The 19,427-nt window shown below is 52.6% G+C and overlaps 1 protein-coding gene across 1 annotated transcript in view; it reads left to right on the top strand.

Annotated features, from left to right (window-relative positions):
- Positions 1 to 13,326, top strand: part of LRRC20 (leucine rich repeat containing 20) — a 66,038-nt gene extending 52,712 nt beyond the window's left edge. Inside the window, exon 5 of the mRNA XM_032609295.1 lies at positions 10,747 to 13,326. Coding sequence (XP_032465186.1) covers positions 10,747 to 10,901 — 155 coding nt within the window. The 3' untranslated portion in view covers positions 10,902 to 13,326. The remainder of the gene's footprint in view (positions 1 to 10,746) is intronic.
- Positions 13,327 to 19,427: the final 6,101 nt, after the last annotated feature.

Below are 19,427 nucleotides of genomic sequence, written 5' to 3'. Positions count from 1 at the left end.
CCCCTTAGTGAGAGGTTCTGCAGGCTCTCCTTGCTCTTGGAATTCTCCTGTGGCTGGGGGCATGAGCCACAAGCACTGAGTACCAAGTGCTGAGTGAGTGGTACACGAGGAAGCTGGGCTGGGGAGGGCTTCCCGGGGAGCGGGAGTGAGCGGGACCTGGTCCTGTTGTTCCACATCACACCCACTCTGTGCCTCTGGGGGGACAGAAGGAGAGTTCTTTCACTGGAGCCCAGAAAATAGTTTTTAAATAGAAGAAACCCTAGAAAAGCAGAAGTGGAAATAATGCTCTGTTTGATCTGAAAAGATAAAATCGCACAGACTTGAAAACCTAACAGCCATGGCTGCTTGACACTGCTCCTCTGTAATCGTCTCATTTAATCTGCTCAGGCCTCTCTTCTGGATAGGGGGCGTTACCTCCACTTGACGGCTAAGAGAGAGGCTCAGAGACATTAAGCAGACTGCACTGGGGCCTGGTGGAGGCAGGATTTGAACCCAGGGCTTTGGCGCGCCTGGGCCCACATGTCTTTGGTGTTCCGGAGCCTGCCAGCTCTTCATGTGATGGGAGAGGAGGGTGTGGATGGTGCCTGGGGTAGCAGGTTGGGTGCCACATGTCTGGTAGCACCAGTAAGCTATTGGCCAAGTCACAAGGGCAGAGTTTTCTTATACTGGCCTCGCTCAGCCCTGGCAGGAGCCCTGCGGTTGCAGAGAAAGGAGCTCTCCCTGTGAGCGGCCTTTTAGCTGGTATTTACAAGGGGCTGATTGGCAAGCACACTTCCTGTAGCTCCCTGCCTGCCAGAGAAGGCTGTTAGCCCCTAAGACAGGTCAAAGCAGAGAAGGTCTGGGAAGACAATGTCAAACCCCTGACACATTCCTCCTGCCCGTGGATCTTGGGCTCCAAGCCCATCTGGGGAGGAATGGATGGATCCCTGGACATTGGGTTTGAATTACCCCCCCACCCCCCACCCCCCGTCCCGAGCACAGCCAGCTGGCGACAGTCTGAGCCTTGCCCTGCCCTCCAAGCGCTGAGTGTCACAGTGCCCAGGGGAAGATGATTCACCCTTCAGGGTGGCAGCTGCCTGCTTGGCACAGCGGACTCATGCCGTCTGCCCAGAACGCCCTTGTCCAGCACCAGCAGAGTGCCGCCCTGTACCCAATGGGCAGTGAGCAGTCAGTACAGGCATCGATCGTGAAGCCATCACTAGACACAGTGTAGGAGCGCTTGCTGGCTGTGGAGCCGCTTGAGGGGGAGGTTAGGAGTAAGCAAACAGTCTTCAACAGCAATTAGTGCAAATTAGACATGGTCCCCAGACGTGGAGGGGAGGGAAGCTCCTGTTGCAGCTCCTGCCCACATGTGTCTGCCTGAAGGGAACTAGCAAGCCTGGTCTCTGGGCAGAAGACATTTCACACACTTGGTCTCTGTCCAGATGGCATTCTCTGTGCCAGCCACTGAGTGGTAAAACTTTGATTACCCACAGAACGTCCAGTTCTCCAGGGTGCTGGGAGCACTCTGCTGGTAGCACACAGGTGAACAGCAAGAAAAGTTCTTTGACATCTGCTTAAAACAAAGTACTTTCTTGCTCCCTTAAACAAGCCAGTCTAAGGGACCGTCTGTCTCTCTCTCTGTCCAGAGTGCTGGAGAGCAGCCCAGATACTCTGACTCTCAAAGCTCAGCCTTGCAAGGGCCTTATTCAGGGAGTAAGAGGCTCGCAGGGTCACGAACACAGACTTAGGCATTTGGGAAACGTTCATTCGCCAGTTGTCGTTTTTTGATTGAGCAGCTTGCCGTGCGCTAGGCGCTGTGCTGGAGATGGAGGCGGAGAAAGCCCGCTCCCTGTTCTCACGGGGCTCATGTCATGGTCAGTTACACTAGCTGATACTTAGTGGCCATTTATTTCATATCTGGATCTTCTTCTCTAACCATTTGCAAGTGTGCTCTTATTTAACGCTCACGACCACCTTATGAGGCAGGCAATATTATTCTCCCCAGGTGAGGAAACTGAGGCTCAGGGAAGTTACTTAAGTAACTTGGCCAAGGTCATGCTGCCTGGACAAAACCAGGGTTTCCAACCCAGGCAGTCTTGCTGCAGAACCCCAGCCATTGAGGACAGTGCTTTGCATAAGGAGAGAGGATTTTTGCATATAGCTGGAGGGAGATTGAAAGCCACAGGGAAGTTATGGCTAGAGCACGTAACTTTGGTTGGAGGGAAACTTCCTTGAGGTGGAGAGAACAGTGTAAGGTGATGAGGCAGGATTCCTTATGCCACGAACGCAGGCAGTCAGCCTAGCTCTTGACAGCTCTGCCCCACACAGTGAAGCAGGTGGGCAGCATCCTGGGATGGAAGTGCTATATGAGTGTTTTCACCGGATTCTCTCATTAAGCCTCACTGGGAGGACCGGTGGTACTCAAACTAGCTGTGCATTCAAATCATTGGGAGATTTTAAAAACACCTGTGTCCAGGCCATACCCCATGCCAGTTAAGTCAGAATCTCTGATGGTGGGTTTGGGGCTTGATGATTTTTTAAAGCTCCCCAGATGATTCCAATGTGCAGGCAAGATAGAACCATGGAGCTAAACCAGAACCTTCCATCAACAAGCACATTCCATCCCTGAAGAAGCTGTAGCCTCTTTCTTCCTTCTCTCAGTGTCTGTTGCATGTGTGTATGTGTGTAGCTACGTCAGGATGAGAAGAGCAGTCAGCCGAGCCGTGAGAGCTGACGGTCGGCTGGGAGGGTGGCAGAGGTGAGCTCTGTGGACTTGCCTCTTTGCTCGGGGTTCCTCTTTCCCACGGACCCTACTGGACCCTGGGCACGGTGGCTCTGCTGCCGCAGTGCCCACAAACCCCCACTTGTGATTTCCCTGTAGCACAGCCCGCTCACCTGGCATTTTCAGAAGAAACTTTATCAATGAGCCAGAGGCAACTGAGAACATGCAGACAGCCAAACAGCAGGCCGGTTCCCAAAGTTCAAGTTTATTCCAAAGAATCCTAGTGTAGGTGGACAGGAGTTGGCCTGAGCTCTGACACCTTGTGCTCAGGAGCCTGTGGTCCTGCCCGGGCGGGCTACTTGACTCACCATTACTGGAGGTGCTTGCTCCAGTTCAGTGACCTCACCTTGGTAGCTTGAAATTGGCCATGGGAGGAATGTTTACACCACGCAAAATCGGCAGATGCCCCACATCAGGGATGTTTCCCTCAGGAAGTGGATTGTTAAACGCACACCACTTCCTTGCCGCTTGTCCTGGCCACTTCACCCACTTCCCCGCCACCACCACCTTCCACTCATTTTGTTTCTCAGAAGCTGGTTTCCCTGGTGAGGCCCTACCTAATTCACTCCCATCTGGTGCTTATCTTAGGAGCTTTTCTTCTTATTTTTCCAATTATAACGGAGGTCTTATTTCTCTGACAATGATCTTAAGCCTGAGTGGAAAGAGGTGTAAAGCTGGTGGCAGCGACCTTAGGTTCCAAGCACGGAGAAGATTTACAAAGGAGCTATTCACATGTCCACCCCACCCAGGAGAAGAGCCTGTAGGGGAGGCGATTACTTTTCCATCCCACGCGTCCTTCACCCCTCACTTCCAGACTCTTGCTGTACAGTAGATGAGGTGGCTCTAGTCCTCCGTGTGTTATAGACACACATACCTCCCGCTGTGAGGGAGGGACCGGCAGACACTTAATGGGAGGCCATGGCAAAACTGCCATTCTTTCCCGAGCCCCTCCCGGGGTATCTAACTGAAGCAGCTGGAGAAGCAGAGCAGAGGGGTGGGGGGACTTCAGGGGAGAGGGGCGGTGGGCACAGGGGAGCAAAATGGGAAATCTGACAGGGAAGGCAAATCCCCCAGGCTTGGGCCAGGCAGTCTGAGTTACTTACTTAGCTGTCTCCAGAGCAGCCAGTAAGGGGACCGTGTTCTGACCCGGCTTTGACTGCACGTGGGATCCAGGTGGGGCAGTGTGCAGGAGGGGGCAGTGCTGGCAGGTGGCCGCACTGGGAGCCTGTGGGCCCACCTTGCTGGCCAGTCTGAGGTGCGGAGGAGGAGGAAATCACAGTGGGGGCTTTTCTCCCCCTTTGTTTTTCTTTCCCCACAGCCTGCACTTAAGGTTCATTAATGTATTCCGTAAAACACTCTGTGCTCCCCATCCTCTTGCCGGTTGCCCGCCACACTCTCTACACCTCCTTGGGGAGCGCCGCGTGGTCCCTTCTGCCAGCCCCTATGGCCCCATGAAGCCGAGGACCGTTTAAAGATGGGAGGTTGAGGTTCAGAGAGGTTAGGGGCCTGCCTGAGGTTGCACAACTCCAAATGGCAGATCCGAGGTCAGGGCCTGGGTCTCTGCCCCATCCACTCCCGCAGCTGGCCGCTCTTTCATCAGAGGACTTAGAACTCCCCAAGCCAAACAGACTTCCTTGAGGGACTCAGCCTGCAGGACTGTCAAGGGCATGCAGTGTTCTCTGTGCCTCCTGAGCACAAGGGCTGCTGCTGCTTTCTTCCTGCACACATCCCCCCACCCCCCAGCCCCGACAACCAGGGCTTGGGCTAGGGCTCGGGCAAGGGCTCTGTGCAGTGGGGGAGCTCGATCACTGCCCTCCCCGGGCTTGTGAAGGGACAGACCCAGCCGTGAGTGTGGCCCGGGAGCCTCCTTGTTACAGGCACAACTCTCTGTCCCACCAGGTTACCATAGTTTGCCTGCTTGTGTCTTGTGGCATTTCAAGTGGGGCGTGAAGCTCAGCTCAGCTCAGCATCCTTGATCTTTGTTGTTGAGGCACCAGGCACCAAAAGCTGTGTCAAGGCTGATGCCAGGCCAGCCTGAATTCTCCAGCACGCATGTGCCCACAGCCCCCTGGGGAGGCTAAGGCAGCCTCCCACGTGCTGCCCACAGGCCTGAGGCACTAGGGCTGGGGCGCTGCCTCTGCATCTTTACCCAGCGCCCCAGGTCCCATTGTAAGGAGGCCTCAGGCTCCACGCTCACTGATTGGGATCCTTTGGGGACTGGAGGCAGAGAAGCTGAAAAATCCTGAAAAATCAGGCATTCTGGTTGGAAGGAGATCACCTGGATCAGAAGTGAGACAGCCAGCCATGTGTCAACTGTCCAGTGTGGCTCCAGCCTGGGCGGCCAACAGGGCGCCATGATCTGTTTCTAAGCTGCCAAGGAAGCCAGGGAACTGGGGCCCTAGGCCACCAGGTTGGCGAGCCTCTCATCCCAATTCCAGATGGGACCTTAGATGTCGTGGGACTCAACTCCACCCAAAGCGGGAATCAGAAGTCACTGGTCTCTGCTGGGTTACCTCTGTGCTGGGAAGCTCACTCAGTACGCCTTACCACTTCCCTGGGCCCAGACCCCTCCTCCTCTCAGCCTCCGTTCAGACCATGGGTACCACACATATGCTGAATCGTGCTCTGAAACAGTCATTTTTATCATCTTGCCTCAAGCTGGTCCCAGTGGCGTGAAACAAGTTTGCCAGTCAATTGTGCCAATGATTAGTGAAGGGAGGTCAAGCTGACCTTGAAGAAGTAATTTTCTCTAAATACTGCCCACTCTGATTCTGCTTTTATTGGTTATTTTAAGCTTCCACAGACATAGGCAGGAGTCTGGGAGGGCTGTCTGCGGTGGGAAGAGGGTTGGATCCATCTCTCATTGTCTGTAATGGCGAAAGCTGGAAAAAAAACTGAATGTCTAACAGTAGAAACATGAGCCAAAGTGTGATCCCTCCATTCCATGGACCACCACGTGGCCGTAATAATGTCACAGACTTGTAACCTGAAAAGATGTTCACAATGTGTCATCAAGAAAAGCATGTTATGGCATAGTATCTAGGAGGCCTTTTTTTTTTTGCAGTACACGGGCCTTTCACTGTTGTGGCCTCTCCCATTGTGGAGCACAGGCTCCGGACGCACAGGCTCAGCGGCCATGGCTCACGGGCTCAGCCGCTCTGCGACATGTGGGATCTTCCCGGACCGGGGCACGAACCTGCGTCCCCTGCATTGGCAGGCGGACTCTCAACCATTGCGCCACCAGGGAAGCCCTAGGAGGCCATTTTTGAAACATAGTTGTGTATGCACATACACACACACACACACACACGCATGTTTAAAAGTTGGTAAGGCCATGTACCTCACATTAACAGTGGTTGGTTCTGCCTGGTGAGACAGGGTGATTTTATTTCTGCTCATGAATATTTTCTCATTTTCTAAATTGGATTATTGCACTAAAGGGCCAGTAACCTATCACAGCCTTGGCCCACAGAGGCCTGGCCCTGACTGGCAAAAGTGGCCAGAATGGGTCAGGTCAAGGGAAGAGCCCCAACTCTTGAATGTACTGAGGTCAGAGTTGCTTAATCAAGTGGTGTTCGTGGTGGGTCCACTGTGTGCCCAGCCCAGGGTGGTCCTGAGCCTGAAGGAACTTACGATCTAGTTCAGGAGGTAAAATATGCATTCATTTGTTCGTTCACTCATTCATCCAACAAATAGCTATTGAGCACCTGTGAGCACTGTGCCAGGTACTGCACTTATAGTGTGAACATAGTCCCAGAGTGTGATGCGTGATATGAGTCTTGTATAAAGGGTTATGGGACTTTGGATGCGGACCAGAGGGAGTGACAGAGGAGGGGGCCTTTGAGCTGGAATATGAGGATCCACAGGACATGGGCGAATGGGGATGAAGGCGTGGCCCAGGGGAGAGGGCAGAGCTGGGCTCCTCTTCCTCTCCAGGTGTGCCAAAGTCCAGGGACCTGGCTTCCATTACCACCATGACGCCAATGTGTCTTGTAGCCCTAGGAAGCTTATGTAGCCTCTTCAGGCTTCCGGTTCCCCACCCACAAAACGCAGATCATTTCATATCCTCCTCTCTACCCTCCAGCCATCTCCTGCTCTTGTCAGGATGCTCTGAGCGTAAATGTTCTTTTAAGCGTTATCCAGAAACTCCCAATTGGGCACTTGGGCTTGTTGCTTGCTAGCCTGGCTGCTCCAGTTTGTTGATTCTGCCAGCTTTGACACATTCTGGTGGCCCCGTTGCTCCTTCCTCTAAGCTGCTCAAGCACCTTTAGCGGTTAAATCAGGGGAAAGAGATACACTTAATCCCCGCCATCACTGTCCTTGGGCAGAGTGGTTTGGGGAATGCTGCAGACCCTGAAGAGGCCAGCTCAGTGAGTGGTACTTGGAAAAGACAGGCTGAGGACTCAGGCAGCGCTGCTGTCTCTAGGCCTGGAGTCACGGGGATTTGCTCCAAGCCTGGGCTGCAGCTGGTCTTCGTGCCACGCCCAGCAAACCTCGGCAGGGGCATCACAGGGAGACCCTCCTCCCCATCTCAGGAGCACCGGCCACTCTGCAGCCCGCAGGCCTCCCTGGCTGAGGGGTGGAGGAGTCACGGAGTCCAGAGAGAGAAAGTCCTTAGCAACCCCTAGTTCTTGCTTGAAGGCAGGCCAGGGTGATCTGACGTCACCTAGGGGATAGTGGACGGTGAGGAACCTGATGAGGTATCGAGGGTGGAGGATTCTGACTAAACCAACTTAGCAGAATTCTTGCTAAAATTGGACAATGAGAGATGAACACTGAAGCACAAAAGTCAGGCCTAGTTGAAAAATCCAGGGGAGCTGGAGCAGAGTTAGAGGATCATTGTCAGCATGGAGAAGCCGAGGCCCAGTTTCCTTATCTGCCAGATGGGTCATTATGAAGAACCACCTAGCACAGGGCCTCAGATATCAGTTCCTAGAAACAGCCTCCTTTCGTGGGCCCTTTTTTTTTTTAAATTGGCTGTGCCCCGCGGATGTGGGATCTCAGTTCCCCGACCAGGGATGGGACCTGCGTCCCCTGCATCGGAAGTGTGGAGACTTAACCACTGGACTCCCAGGTCCCTTGGGCCCATTTTAACAAGGTGTTAACCTCCCTGGGCTTTGATTTCCTCCTGTGCCACATGGGGTAAAATACCCTGTGAAATGACCTGACTTCTTAAGAGCCCAAGGCAAGAGGATTTTCTTATCTGGATGATCAGGGGCAGAGGGGATGGTGTGTCTGTTCCGCCTGCCCAGCTGCTGGCTGTGCTGTTGGCCATTACAAAGCTAATGTGCTAATGTGGAGAAGGGGAGGCTTCCAAGTCATTAGCCCTTCTCTTCCCAGCCATTAACTGGTAGGGAAATTGGGGGCCCACTTTCCATGAATAAAGACAAGAAATGCCACAGGCAACCCCTTCCTTCAGCCCCCACTCCAGCAGCCGCCCCACCCAGTGAGGGGCATAGAGGAGCAGGCTGCTGGCAGCTGTGTGATGTGACATTAGCATGCGGATGAGCTCCAGAGGAAGCAGAAGGTGAGCAGGAGCTGAGAGCAGTTGATCTTGCTTTCCCTCCCCTCCCAGGAGTAGCATCTGGTCATAACCTTGCATTCTAGAAACGCCTTATCTCTGCTTCTTTCCCTACCTGAGCCTCCACGTTTGCCTTGGGCTCTGGGTCCCTCCCCATCGCCTCCTTCACGGCTCCTGTCCTCTCAATCATCATGCAGGTTCCTGCCTGTCAAACAAGAGCCCCACTTGCCGCACTATAGCCAGTCTCGCTTGGGACCCAGCTCCCGACCACGACCCACCCTAGTAACTCCCTGCCGGCTGCCCAGAACGTGTTTTTGTACCCACCATGTCTATGTGCCAGGTATAGTGTTTGGCCCTGGGGATTCAAGGACAAAGATAGACTCTGCTCTCAGGAGGTTAAGAGTTGCCCCTGCCTCCAGCACTGGACCCGTGGCCTAACGAACAGAGCCAGCCCCCAGGGAGCTCAGAGCCACTCACCCCAAGGTGCTAAGGGAGGGCAAACTCCCGTGATCTGTGATCAGTGATCTTTCATGTTACTATTGCAAAAAGACTGTGACTTGCTGAAGGCTCACATGATGGTGAACGTTTTTTTTAGCAATGAAGTACTTTAAAATTAAGGTATGTACGTTGTTTTTTTAAACGTAATGCTATTGCCTACTTAATAGACTACAGTGTAGGGTAACATAACTTTTATATGCACTGGGAAACCAAAAAAAATTCATGTGACTCGCTTGGTTGCGATATTCACTTCATTGCTGTGGTCTGGAACCAAACCCGCAATATCTCCGAGGGATCACTGTACAGATATTCTCTCATTCATCCTTAAACAACCCTGTGAGGTTTATACTATTATTACCCTGATAGGAAGTTTATTTTATTATTTTTTTAATTGAAGGATAGTTGATTTACAATATCGTGTTAGTTGTAGGTATATAGCAAAGTGATTCAGCTCTACATATATATTTTTTTCAGATTCTTTGCCATATAGGTTATTACATTCTTTCCCATATAGGTTGAATATAGTTCCCTGTGCTTTACAGTAAATCCTTGTTATCTATTTTATATATAGTGGTGTGTATCTGTTAATCCCATACTCCTAATTTGTCCCTCCCCGACCCCACCTTTCCCCTTTGGTAACCATGAGTTTGTTTTCTATGTCTGTGAGCCTGTTTCTGTTTTGTAAATAAGTTCATTTGTATCGTATTTTAGATTCCACTTAGAATTGGTATCATATGGTATTTGTCTTTCTCTGTCTGACTTCACTCAGTATGATAATCTCTAGGTCCATCCATGTTGCTGCAAATGGCATTATTTCGTTCTTTTCTATGGCTGAGTCATATTCCATTGTATATATGTGCCACATCTTCTTTATCCATTCCTCTGTTGATGGACACTTAGGCTGCTTCCATGTCTTGGCTATTGTAAATAGTGCTGCAATGAACATTACGGTGCATGTATCTTTTCAAATTAGAGTTTTCATCTTTTTCAGATATATGATACGAAGTTTAATAATTTGCTTTAGGCACACAGTTGTTATGTGGCTGACCTGGGACTTGAACCAGAGACTGAGTGATCCTAAAGATTAGGTGTGAGGAACCATAAATGTTTTCAAGTATTAGTATAGCTGCTGCCTTGTTCTGGTCCTTTTTTTTTTTTTAATTGAGACAAAACCATTTAAAAGTGCACAATTCAGTGGCATTTAGTGCATTCACAGTGTTCTGCACCTGTCAACTCTAGTTCCAAAATACTCTCATCACCCCAAAGGAGACCCTGCACGCATTAGGCAGTCACTCTCCAATCCCCTCACCCCAGCCTCTGGCAGCCACTAATCTACTTTCTGTCCCTATGGCTTTGCCTATTCTGGACACTTATATGAATAGAATCATATACTCTGTGACCTTTTGTGTCCGACTTCTTTCATTCAGTATAACGTTTTCCAGGTTCATCTATGTTGTAGCATGTGTCAGGCTGATTAATATTCCATTGTTTGGCTATACCACTTTTTGTTTATCCACTCGTTGGTGGACATTGGCTATTGTGAATAGTGCTGCTGTAAACACGTGTGCACGTATTTGAATACCTGTTTGCCGTTCTGCGAGTTCCACTCAAGAGTGGCATGGCTGGGATAAGTGGTAATCTGTGTTTAACTTTTTTTTTTTTTTTTTGGCTGCCTTGGGTCGTCCTTGCTGCGCGCGGGCTTTCTCTAGTTGCGGCGAGCGGGGGCTACTCTTCTTTGCAGTGCGCGGGCTTCTCACTGCGGTGGCTTCTCTTGTCGCGCAGCACAGTAACTATTTTTTAGGATGCTTTTCTGCATGTGGTTGTAAGGCCCTGGTGGGCCCCAACGGCCCCTCACACAGGGCCGGGTGCTGGGCACTGAGCCCATGTGCCTCGGGCGATGCAGCCTCCTTCTTCTCTGCCCGCTTGGCTCCAGCCCCCTAACCTGTCCCTCTCTCCCTGACAGACGTGCCTGTGGAGAAGCTGGCTGCCATGCCCGCCTTGCGCAGCATCAACCTGCGCTTCAACCCGCTGAATGCCGAGGTGCGCGTCATCGCCCCGCCGCTCATCAAGTTCGACATGCTCATGTCTCCGGAGGACGCGCGGGCCTCCCCACCCTAGGCGTCCCTCCTCAAGCCCGCCCAGCAAGGGACAGAGGCCACCTGGCCTGGCGCCCTGAGGGTTGGGAGTCCCAAGAGCCCATGGGAGGCCAAGTTTGGGGGGCTGGGGGCGGGCGGGCTGAATAGCGTGTGGCGGGAGGGGTGTGGCGGTCCAGGATAGATAGCGTAGAGCAGTAGTGGGCCCTGGAATGCCTGGAGGGAGGAGGCGAGGAGGGGGCTGGGGCCCAGACTCTGGGCACTCACAGCTTCCGTGCAAACCTGGGCAGATCCTCTGAGCCTTACAATTTGAGGAAAGGGGCAATGGCAGGGGCTTTTGCCTCCTTTGGGCTCCCTAAAGGCTTTTGGGGGAACACATGCCTCCAAGTTACCTTCAAATCATTGGTACCTTCTGGGCCCACGGATGAGCATCGCTGAGCGTTTTCCAGGCCCTTGTGGGTTCGAGGCCTTGTTTCTAGTGCTGAAAGCCAGTGGCTGCCATAAGAGGGACAGAAGACGATCTCCATCTGTTTATTGATTCCTGAGAACCGACCAGGCTGAGGCCTTCCACAGTGCCCCATCCTCAGCCCTGTGGGTCCCTGGATTGGCAGGAACCTGAACCAGGAGTCATGGGAAAGCTGTGGAGACAGTGTGGCCCTACACTGTAGCAGGGTTGAGAACATTTGTATAGGAGCCCAAGAACCAGCAGACTGGCAAGTGGAGAGCAAATCAAGTAGGCTCTGTCCTTCCTCGTGACTAAGAAATCGGTGGGGTAGGCAGTCAGGAGTGCCCCATCCCTCCCCTGGGCATGAGCGGGGGTGCCTGGCATCAGCCCTTCTGCTGCAGGAGACGTGGCCCAGAGAGAAGCAAAGCCATTTGCACCTGCGCCACCCTCAACAGTCTCCCTCTGGCAGGAGTCTGGCTGCCTTGTCACTGGTCCACACAGGGGCAGAAGGCACTATGGACCATTGGATTCGTGGCCAGCCAGCTCCCAGGCCACCACCTAGAGCCCTGATGACCTAGTCATCTCTAGGCCCTCAACCTGGAGTCTAGAGTGTGGCCAGGTAATTGCGTGACCAACCATCTCTGTTTGCCCGGGACTTAGGGCTTTCCTGGGACGTGGGACTTTCAGTGCTAACACTGGGATGACACCCGGCAAACGGGCAACTGGTCCCTCTACCAGGAGAGAGCCTGAGGCTCTTGCTTCCTGACAACACCTGTGGTTTGGAGAACCTCTGACCCCTTGATCCCCAGGTATCTACCTCCCACCTTCTCATCTGTGGAGCAAGCAGACTCAGAGCCCACCTTGCCTGGTCTGTGGGAGACACCTGAGGCCCCAGGACTCAGAGCAAGCCAGGCTACCCGGATCCTACATTTGTGGACCAGGGACCAGTCTTCCACTCCCAAGGTTAGGCTGTTCAGAGCTCAGACCACCGCTCAGAGCACTAACCCTTGATCAGAATGCTCCCTGTTCCATTCCCCCTCTCCAGCTCCGAACCCTGCCCCTGCTCAGGCCTTCTGTCTCCTGGCGAGAGGCTGACAGGTTGGGCCATTGTTGGCCCGTTGCTGAGCCCTCGGTGTTCATGTTCACCCTGCTCATCTCCCAAGGCCTGGTCGGTGAAGCTCTGGAAAAAAGGGTTTTCAGGGTGAGGAGGCTGAAACGGGATCTTCTAGGGCTTCCGAGTTCAGCCATGGACGCTGGGGACAAGTGAGTCTGCAGTCCAGCCTAGGCTGCCCTGGTCCCCCCTACCCCCCAGCCTGTGTCTTGGAGTGGGGTTTCTCCTTGTCAGAGAAGGGGCATACTTTTCCGACACGCACAAAGGCGTTGTATGGCTAGAGCTTTGCAACTCAAGTATGGTCCGTGGGCCAGCAGCATTGGCGTCCACGGGAGCTCGTTAGAAACGCAGAATCCCAGGCCTCACTCCAGACCTCCGGAATCAGAACCTGCATTTCAAAAGATCCCCAGGTGATTCCTATGAGCACTTTACTGTTTGAAAAGCAGAGGCCTGGGGTGACCCTCGGGATGTCCTCAGAGTGGAGGGTGAAGGTTCTCAGCTCTCCCCCTGCCCTGTCAGGGGTCCGAGTCTGTGCTCATCCCCCTCCCTAAAGCAGTCCCCAGAGACCTTGGGCCTCTTAGATCTTTCCAGAGTCTGTGTGGCACTCCCAGTGAAGGGACTGACCCAAAGCCACCAGGAGAGGAGGGCTGGGTTTGCCCGGCCCTCTGGAACCCTGCCTTTGTGGGTAACCTCTGCATGCTAAGCTGCTGCTTCCCCAGGTCCTCACCTCAAGCCCTCTGAAGGGGATGCTTCTGGAAGCTGTTTTCTACTCTGTTTGGAGAGTTTGCCCTTGCCTGCTGGGAAAGCTTGGGCATCAGAGACGGCCCCAAATCAAAGCCCACTGTGTGAGTGAGCCCTTAGTTTCAGTCTGCAATAAAGAACACGTTGGTTTCATCTGCCTCTTGGTGTTTGATTTATTCTCACAGCACACATCTCTCGTGGCCAGAGTGTTGATCCCACCATCAGCAAAGAGGAGGGGCTGCCCCTCTTGCTGGAAGTGGGAGGTAAAGCAGCTCGGCTGGGGTGAGGCTTGGAACGTTCACGGTGGGTGGAGGCACGGCCAGGCAGAGTTGACGCTGTGCTGCTGCAGAGCGCTAAATATCAGCTAGGGGAGGCCCCGTACCTGCGGAAGCATGAAGGGACCTGCTGTGCCACCACTTCTCCTGGACTGATGCCAGAAATTCTACCCTTAGCGAGTGATTTCTCTGGGTCCAGAGTTCTGAAGGAGGCGTCTCTGGACCAGCAGCATCGTCCAGGGAGCGGGTGAGATAGCTCCCCCCCCAACCCCCATATCTACAGAATCAGATGCTTTGGAGGTGGGGCCCAGCACTCGGCTTTAACAAGCCCTCCACGTGTTCTGATGCAAGTTAGAAACTGCTTCTGGGTTCAAGGTTTAAGTCAGTTTTTGTTTTCTAAATCTGGGAGGTCAGCCTGAGTTTGCCTTGAGTTTTAGGCTAGACTCGCCATCATTTTTATTTAACAAACACGTATAGAGCTTAGTGCATACCAGGCAGTGTCCAAGCACGTTACAGATATTAACTCATTTAATCCATCGAAAAGCCACAGTGAGCTCTGTGAATTGGACAAATACTTTTCCCCTCTCTGGACCCCGACTGCTGTCTGTAAAGGGAAGGGGCTGTACTAGGAGATCCCTGAGCGCCTTTCCACAACTCACCTGGTCACTGTCTCTCTGATTCTGGGGGCTCTGCTATAGCTGTCTTCAGTGGACTAGCCTGGACTCAGGCTGCTGCCCATCCCCACCCCAAAGGTCAAGCAGAAGACTCCCCCTGACTCCGTTTCTTCTTGCTGAATGCTGGCCCACCAGAAATATCACAAATTGACCCATTGGTCAGACAAAGCTGAGCCGACTCTTCTCCCAGTAAGGGACAGATTTACTACGTCTTCCCAGCGTGTCAGCATGGGGAGGGCAGAGTCACGGTAGTGAGATTTCGGAGTCTGGTTTCAGGTGGGGCCTTCAGTGCGGGGGAGGACGCCTTGACTAGGATTGCATAAAGACTGTGATATAGTTTAGCATCGGTGGACACAACAAAGAGACGTTTTAAGGCGAGGAGTTCAAAGAGTCTTAAGTCTTAAGCTCTCTTTTGATGCTATTTACTGAAGAGTCGGGCAGTTTGATGTTCATTTAAATGATTCTTTCTGGAATTTCCTAGAATGAACAACACAGTGATTTACAACTTTTACTTCCTGGGCACGAGTTTCCTGGAATAGTCCTGTTATGTTGAAGAGGATGGGATGCAAAGACTTATTAATGTCGAAGGTAAGGTATATGCGACTAGAGAGTCGTTTTGTTTTGTTTGAGAATACAGCTGACATATTATATTAGCTTCAAGTATATAACAATGATTCAGTATGTGTATATACTGCAAAATGACCATCACAATAAGTCTAGTTAACATCCATCACCACACATAAAGGGTTTTGGTCCTCAGGCTCTCCCAAATTCAGTGTTGGACGAAAGGGCCTTACTTTGGAGCTGCCATTTACATGAAACCTGCCTGTCCCTTCTCAGAAAGCTGGCCCTGGGCGGGGACCAGTTCCTGGAAAGGGTGAGCATTAGCAGGGGCCCAGATGGCCTGGCCAGAGCGCTGGGAGAGTTGCCAAGGCCTCGGGGGGCAGGCCTGAGAGACCACGTCACTGGATCGCTGGGCAGGTCATGGGCTGGGCCGGGCCCAGGGGCAGCCGGATCATGCTGTGGACATGTGCCTCAGGGTCGGGTGGGCTGGACCCATCCCTCAGAAAAGGCACACAGCCCAGATGCTTTAGGTCCAAGCAGGAGCAGTCACTGACCGCCTACTGTTTGTCAGCACTGGGCCAGCACTTGTATGTTTTCTCGTTTACTATCAGCAACAGACTCTTGGTGCTCACTCTGCAGATGAGGACAGGCGTAGGGCTTGGGGGTTGGTGTGTGGCTCGGAAGGAGCAAAGCTGGGGTTTGAACAGGGAGGCTGGCTCGGGTGGGAGAAGCGATTGCTTTTTCCAACTCACACGTTCCTTCTCCCATCACATTCCTGTGAAGAGCCTCTGAGCCTTGCTTTCCTCATCTGTAAAATGGGTGCAAAGACTGCCTCCTATAATGCCACAGGTGGTGTAGGTAAGTAGCCCTTGGTGATCAGCATTATGCCCATTTCACATACCCGAGAGCTTCCTCACCCATCTGCTTACACCTGCCCTTGTGTGGACAGCTTTAGTGCCCTGACAAGAACCTTGCCTCTCTCAGGCGAGCACAGAGCTGTTTGTCACACATCCCTGGGGCACATCTGGATGCTGATGGGCACATCTGGATGCTGATTCCCACAGGGAATGAGAAGACTGACAGCTCACTGCTCCCCCCATCTTCACAGTTCAGGGACCTAAGAAGTTCTGCCTTGGGCTACCAAGGACAACTAATAACTCAGGACAATGAGGCATTCAAGGCCTTGGCCAGGAGCCAGTTGGGGTTCATGCTACTCTGTGTACATCCAGATTCTTACCAGCCAAGAGCACCCTGGCACCCTCTCTCCTGTAGACAGGAAGCACTTAAATTAGGGTGCCTTCAGGGGTGGACCCTGCAGGACCGCCACACCACACAACTCCAGTGGTGCCAGTCAAAACGCATTCTAGCTTATAGACGCCAGTTACCTAGAAACTAACGTGCATGGGCTCCGGGAGTTGTACAAGGGATGTCTGGACTATATAAGAGATTCAGTCACGAGGATCTTTTTAGATGCAGGTTCCAGGCCCACCTGAGCCCCAGTAAACCAGACTCAAAGCAGGGCCCACACCTCTGCACCTTAATGAGTCTCTGTTTCTCCCTCACACAGCACCCAGAGTATCCTTTTATTTTTATTTATTTATTTTGGCCATGCTGCGTGGCTTGTGGGATCTTAGTTCCCTGACCAGGGATTGAACCCAGGCCCTTGGCAGCAAAAGTGCAGAGTCCTAACCACTGGACAGCCAGAGAATTCCCCAGAGGATCCTTTTAAATCCTAAGCCACTGTCTGCCCATGTCCCACAGGGGCTCTCCATGGCACTTCAGTGCAAAAGCCAAGTCCTTACAGTGGAGTTTAAGACCTGGCATGGTCTTCCCTCCATTACTTCTCTGGGCTTCACTACTTCCCCCTTCTTCACTGTACTCCAGGCACACTGGCCTCCCACTGTTCCTCCATCCCTTGGAGTGGTGGATGGCCAGTATGCAGGACCTGAGGGAGGATGGGCATCCCCCAATCTCCCCCACTAGCCTGTCACTGTGCCTGAAATCCCACCAGAAGGAGAGCATTGCTTTTGGCTTAGCATCACCCTCTCCCTGAGATCCTATTCCAACCCTTGACAGGATTGCGAAGGGGATTCCTATAGACAAAGCTCAGAGGTTGGATGGGACTCTCTCTCCTCAGAGCTTGATTCTCAGCATCAAGAGCACCTGGGGGCGTGTCACACCTGCAGAGGCTGGGTCCCTCCCCTTACCTTCTGAATCAGAATCCACATTTTAACCCCCCACATGATCCATGGGCATGTTAAAGTTTGAGAAGCTTGGCTTTTGATGACTCTGTGATCCCCTCTCCCCTTCTCAAAGTCCCTGTGATAGGCAGTGCCAAAGTGTAATTTTGGTACTTGCAGTGAGTCTTGCAGTGGGTCTCTGCCTTGCCCGCATATTAGGATCACCTGGAAAGTTTTGGAAAAATACTGATTCCTAGGCCCTGCCTGCCAGAAACTCTGATTCAGTTGGTCTGCACTGGGTCCCAGCACTGGTGGATTTTTTTCTTAAAAGCTCCCTTGTGTGATTCTAAGGTGCGGCCAAGGTTGAGAACCACTGGCCTGTAGAGATTTAAGAAGTTGCCGGGCTTCCCTGGTAACGCCGTGGTTAAGAATCTGCCTGCCAATGCAGGGGACATGGGTTCGAGCTCTGGTCTGGGAAGATCCCACATGCCGCGGAGCAACTAAGCCTGTGTGCCACAACTACTGAGTCTGCATGCCACAACTACTGAAGCCCACGCGCCCAGAGCCCGTGCTCCACAACAAGAGAAGCCACCTCAATGAGAGGCCCGTGCGCCACAACGAAGAGTAGCCCCCGCTCGCCAAAACTAGAGAAAGCCCACGCGCAGCAACGAAGACCCAACACAGCCAAGAATAAATAAATAATTAATTTTTTAAAAAAGAAAGAAGTTGCAAAAGGGCCCTGAGCTGAATTCAGCCCACAGATGTATTTTGTTTGGCCTGCACAATGTTTAGAAGTAATTTTGAGTTAGTTTCTCAATAATTTTAAATTGGGAGCTGAAATTTTTCATGAAAAATACCTGGGTCTCTGGCTCCTGAAAAATCAGAAAATCTGGCAACCCTGAACCTACATTCTGACGGCAGTGATCTCCTGGATCTGGAAGCCAGGCAGGAGTGCCCTAGTGGCCACACCTGGCCACATTCATTTATGCACTGGCCTCACCTGCCCCGCCCCTGTAGGCCCCCAAGTCTGACACCTGGTTAATGTTCAGCCTGTGCAGAGGGGTGTCTTTCCCTAGGAGGACAGGACAGCAGGCGGAGCGGCCAGCAGGACAGGGGAGGGATGATGAACCGATTTAAAAAGAGGTGGGATTTCCAGGTTTGTGTCCACTGGGAGCAGATTAGGGATCACCAAATGATTTGCTTCTAATTCCACCTCTGTTTTCACATTGATGCCAAGAATGTGGACTTAAGCAACTGTGTAACTTGCTCAAGGTTACACACTAAGCAGAACTTGTTCTAGAACCGGAGGCTCCTGACTCCCAGACACAGCATCACACAGCCTAACACATGGCACACTGCCAGCCTGGACTTCAGCCAGGTTGCTTGGCTAGGCCTCAGTTCCTCCAAATTCACCACAGCCCATTAAACCTTCCCTCCCTTGGCTGGCGGTTCCTGTTTTGCTTTCTCCAAGGAGAAAGGCAGTCCTTCAGTTATGCGATTGCCCCTCTGACCTCCCTCAGTGCCCCCATGAAGCTTGATTTAAGAAGATCACCCTGGGCTTCCCTGGTGGCGCAGTGGTTGAGAGTCCGCCTGCCGATGCAGGGGACATGGGTTCGTGCCCTGGTCCAGCAGGATCCCACATGCCGCGGAGCAGCTGGGCCCGTGAGCCATGGCCGCTGAACCTGCACGTCCGGAGCCTGTGCTCCACAAAAAAAAAAAAAAAGATCGCCCTTTACCTCGTCCCCCGCCCTTCCCTTCAGACCCTTCTCCAAGCAGGGGTCCACATCGATTCCAGTTAGCACAGGAAATGCTCCTCCCTTCAAGGACCATCTCAATCCCACTGCCCTCCTGCCAGCTCCTGGCATCCAGCTTTTCAGATGGAAATCAGTTCCCAGGAAGGTGAGGCTGTCTGTGCAAAGACTCCCTGGGGCACAGCACTTGAACCCAGCCACAGCTGTTGGGGGTGGGGTGGGATGGGAAGCAGCTCCCCTGAGCATGAGAGGCGAGGCCAAGGGCTTGGCCAGAATGGGCATAGCGGGAAGCCCTGAAGGGCAAGGAAGTGGTGGGGCTCCTCGAGATGAACAGGGATTGCTTCTGTGCCCTGGATGACTGCACTCATAGTTGCTCCCAGAGGACCAAGAACCTTGAGGGTAGACTGGGGTGGGGGGCAGCAGGGCCAATACCCTAGGAGTCCAGAGGAATGTTCTGCCTCTTTCCTCCACTGTCCAGCTGTGTAATATTGGGTAAGTCATTAACCTCAGTAGCTTCACCTGTAAAAGAAGAGTGACGATGCCTGCTTGACTGAAGGTTTGGGGCTGGGCAGTACCCCAGACTGACGGGCAGGTGAACCTGGGAGGAGGCATGATCTGAAATAGAGCAGTGGCAGTCAGGTTTTCCGGGAGGCCCTTTGGAGGAGGGAGGGGAGTGAGAGGAGAAACTTTTTAAATCTTCATGGAAAGACCTTTACCCAATCTATCTGTGTAGCCTTCACCCATAACTTTGGGGATAAGGAAGGACACTGTGTCAGTGGTACTTGCCTTTTTATCCTCACAGCAGCCTTG

The sequence above is a fragment of the Phocoena sinus genome, chromosome 16, assembly GCF_008692025.1.
Source record: "Phocoena sinus isolate mPhoSin1 chromosome 16, mPhoSin1.pri, whole genome shotgun sequence".
Lineage (NCBI taxonomy): Eukaryota > Metazoa > Chordata > Mammalia > Artiodactyla > Phocoenidae > Phocoena > Phocoena sinus.
This window is presented reverse-complemented; position numbering and strand designations above follow the sequence as displayed.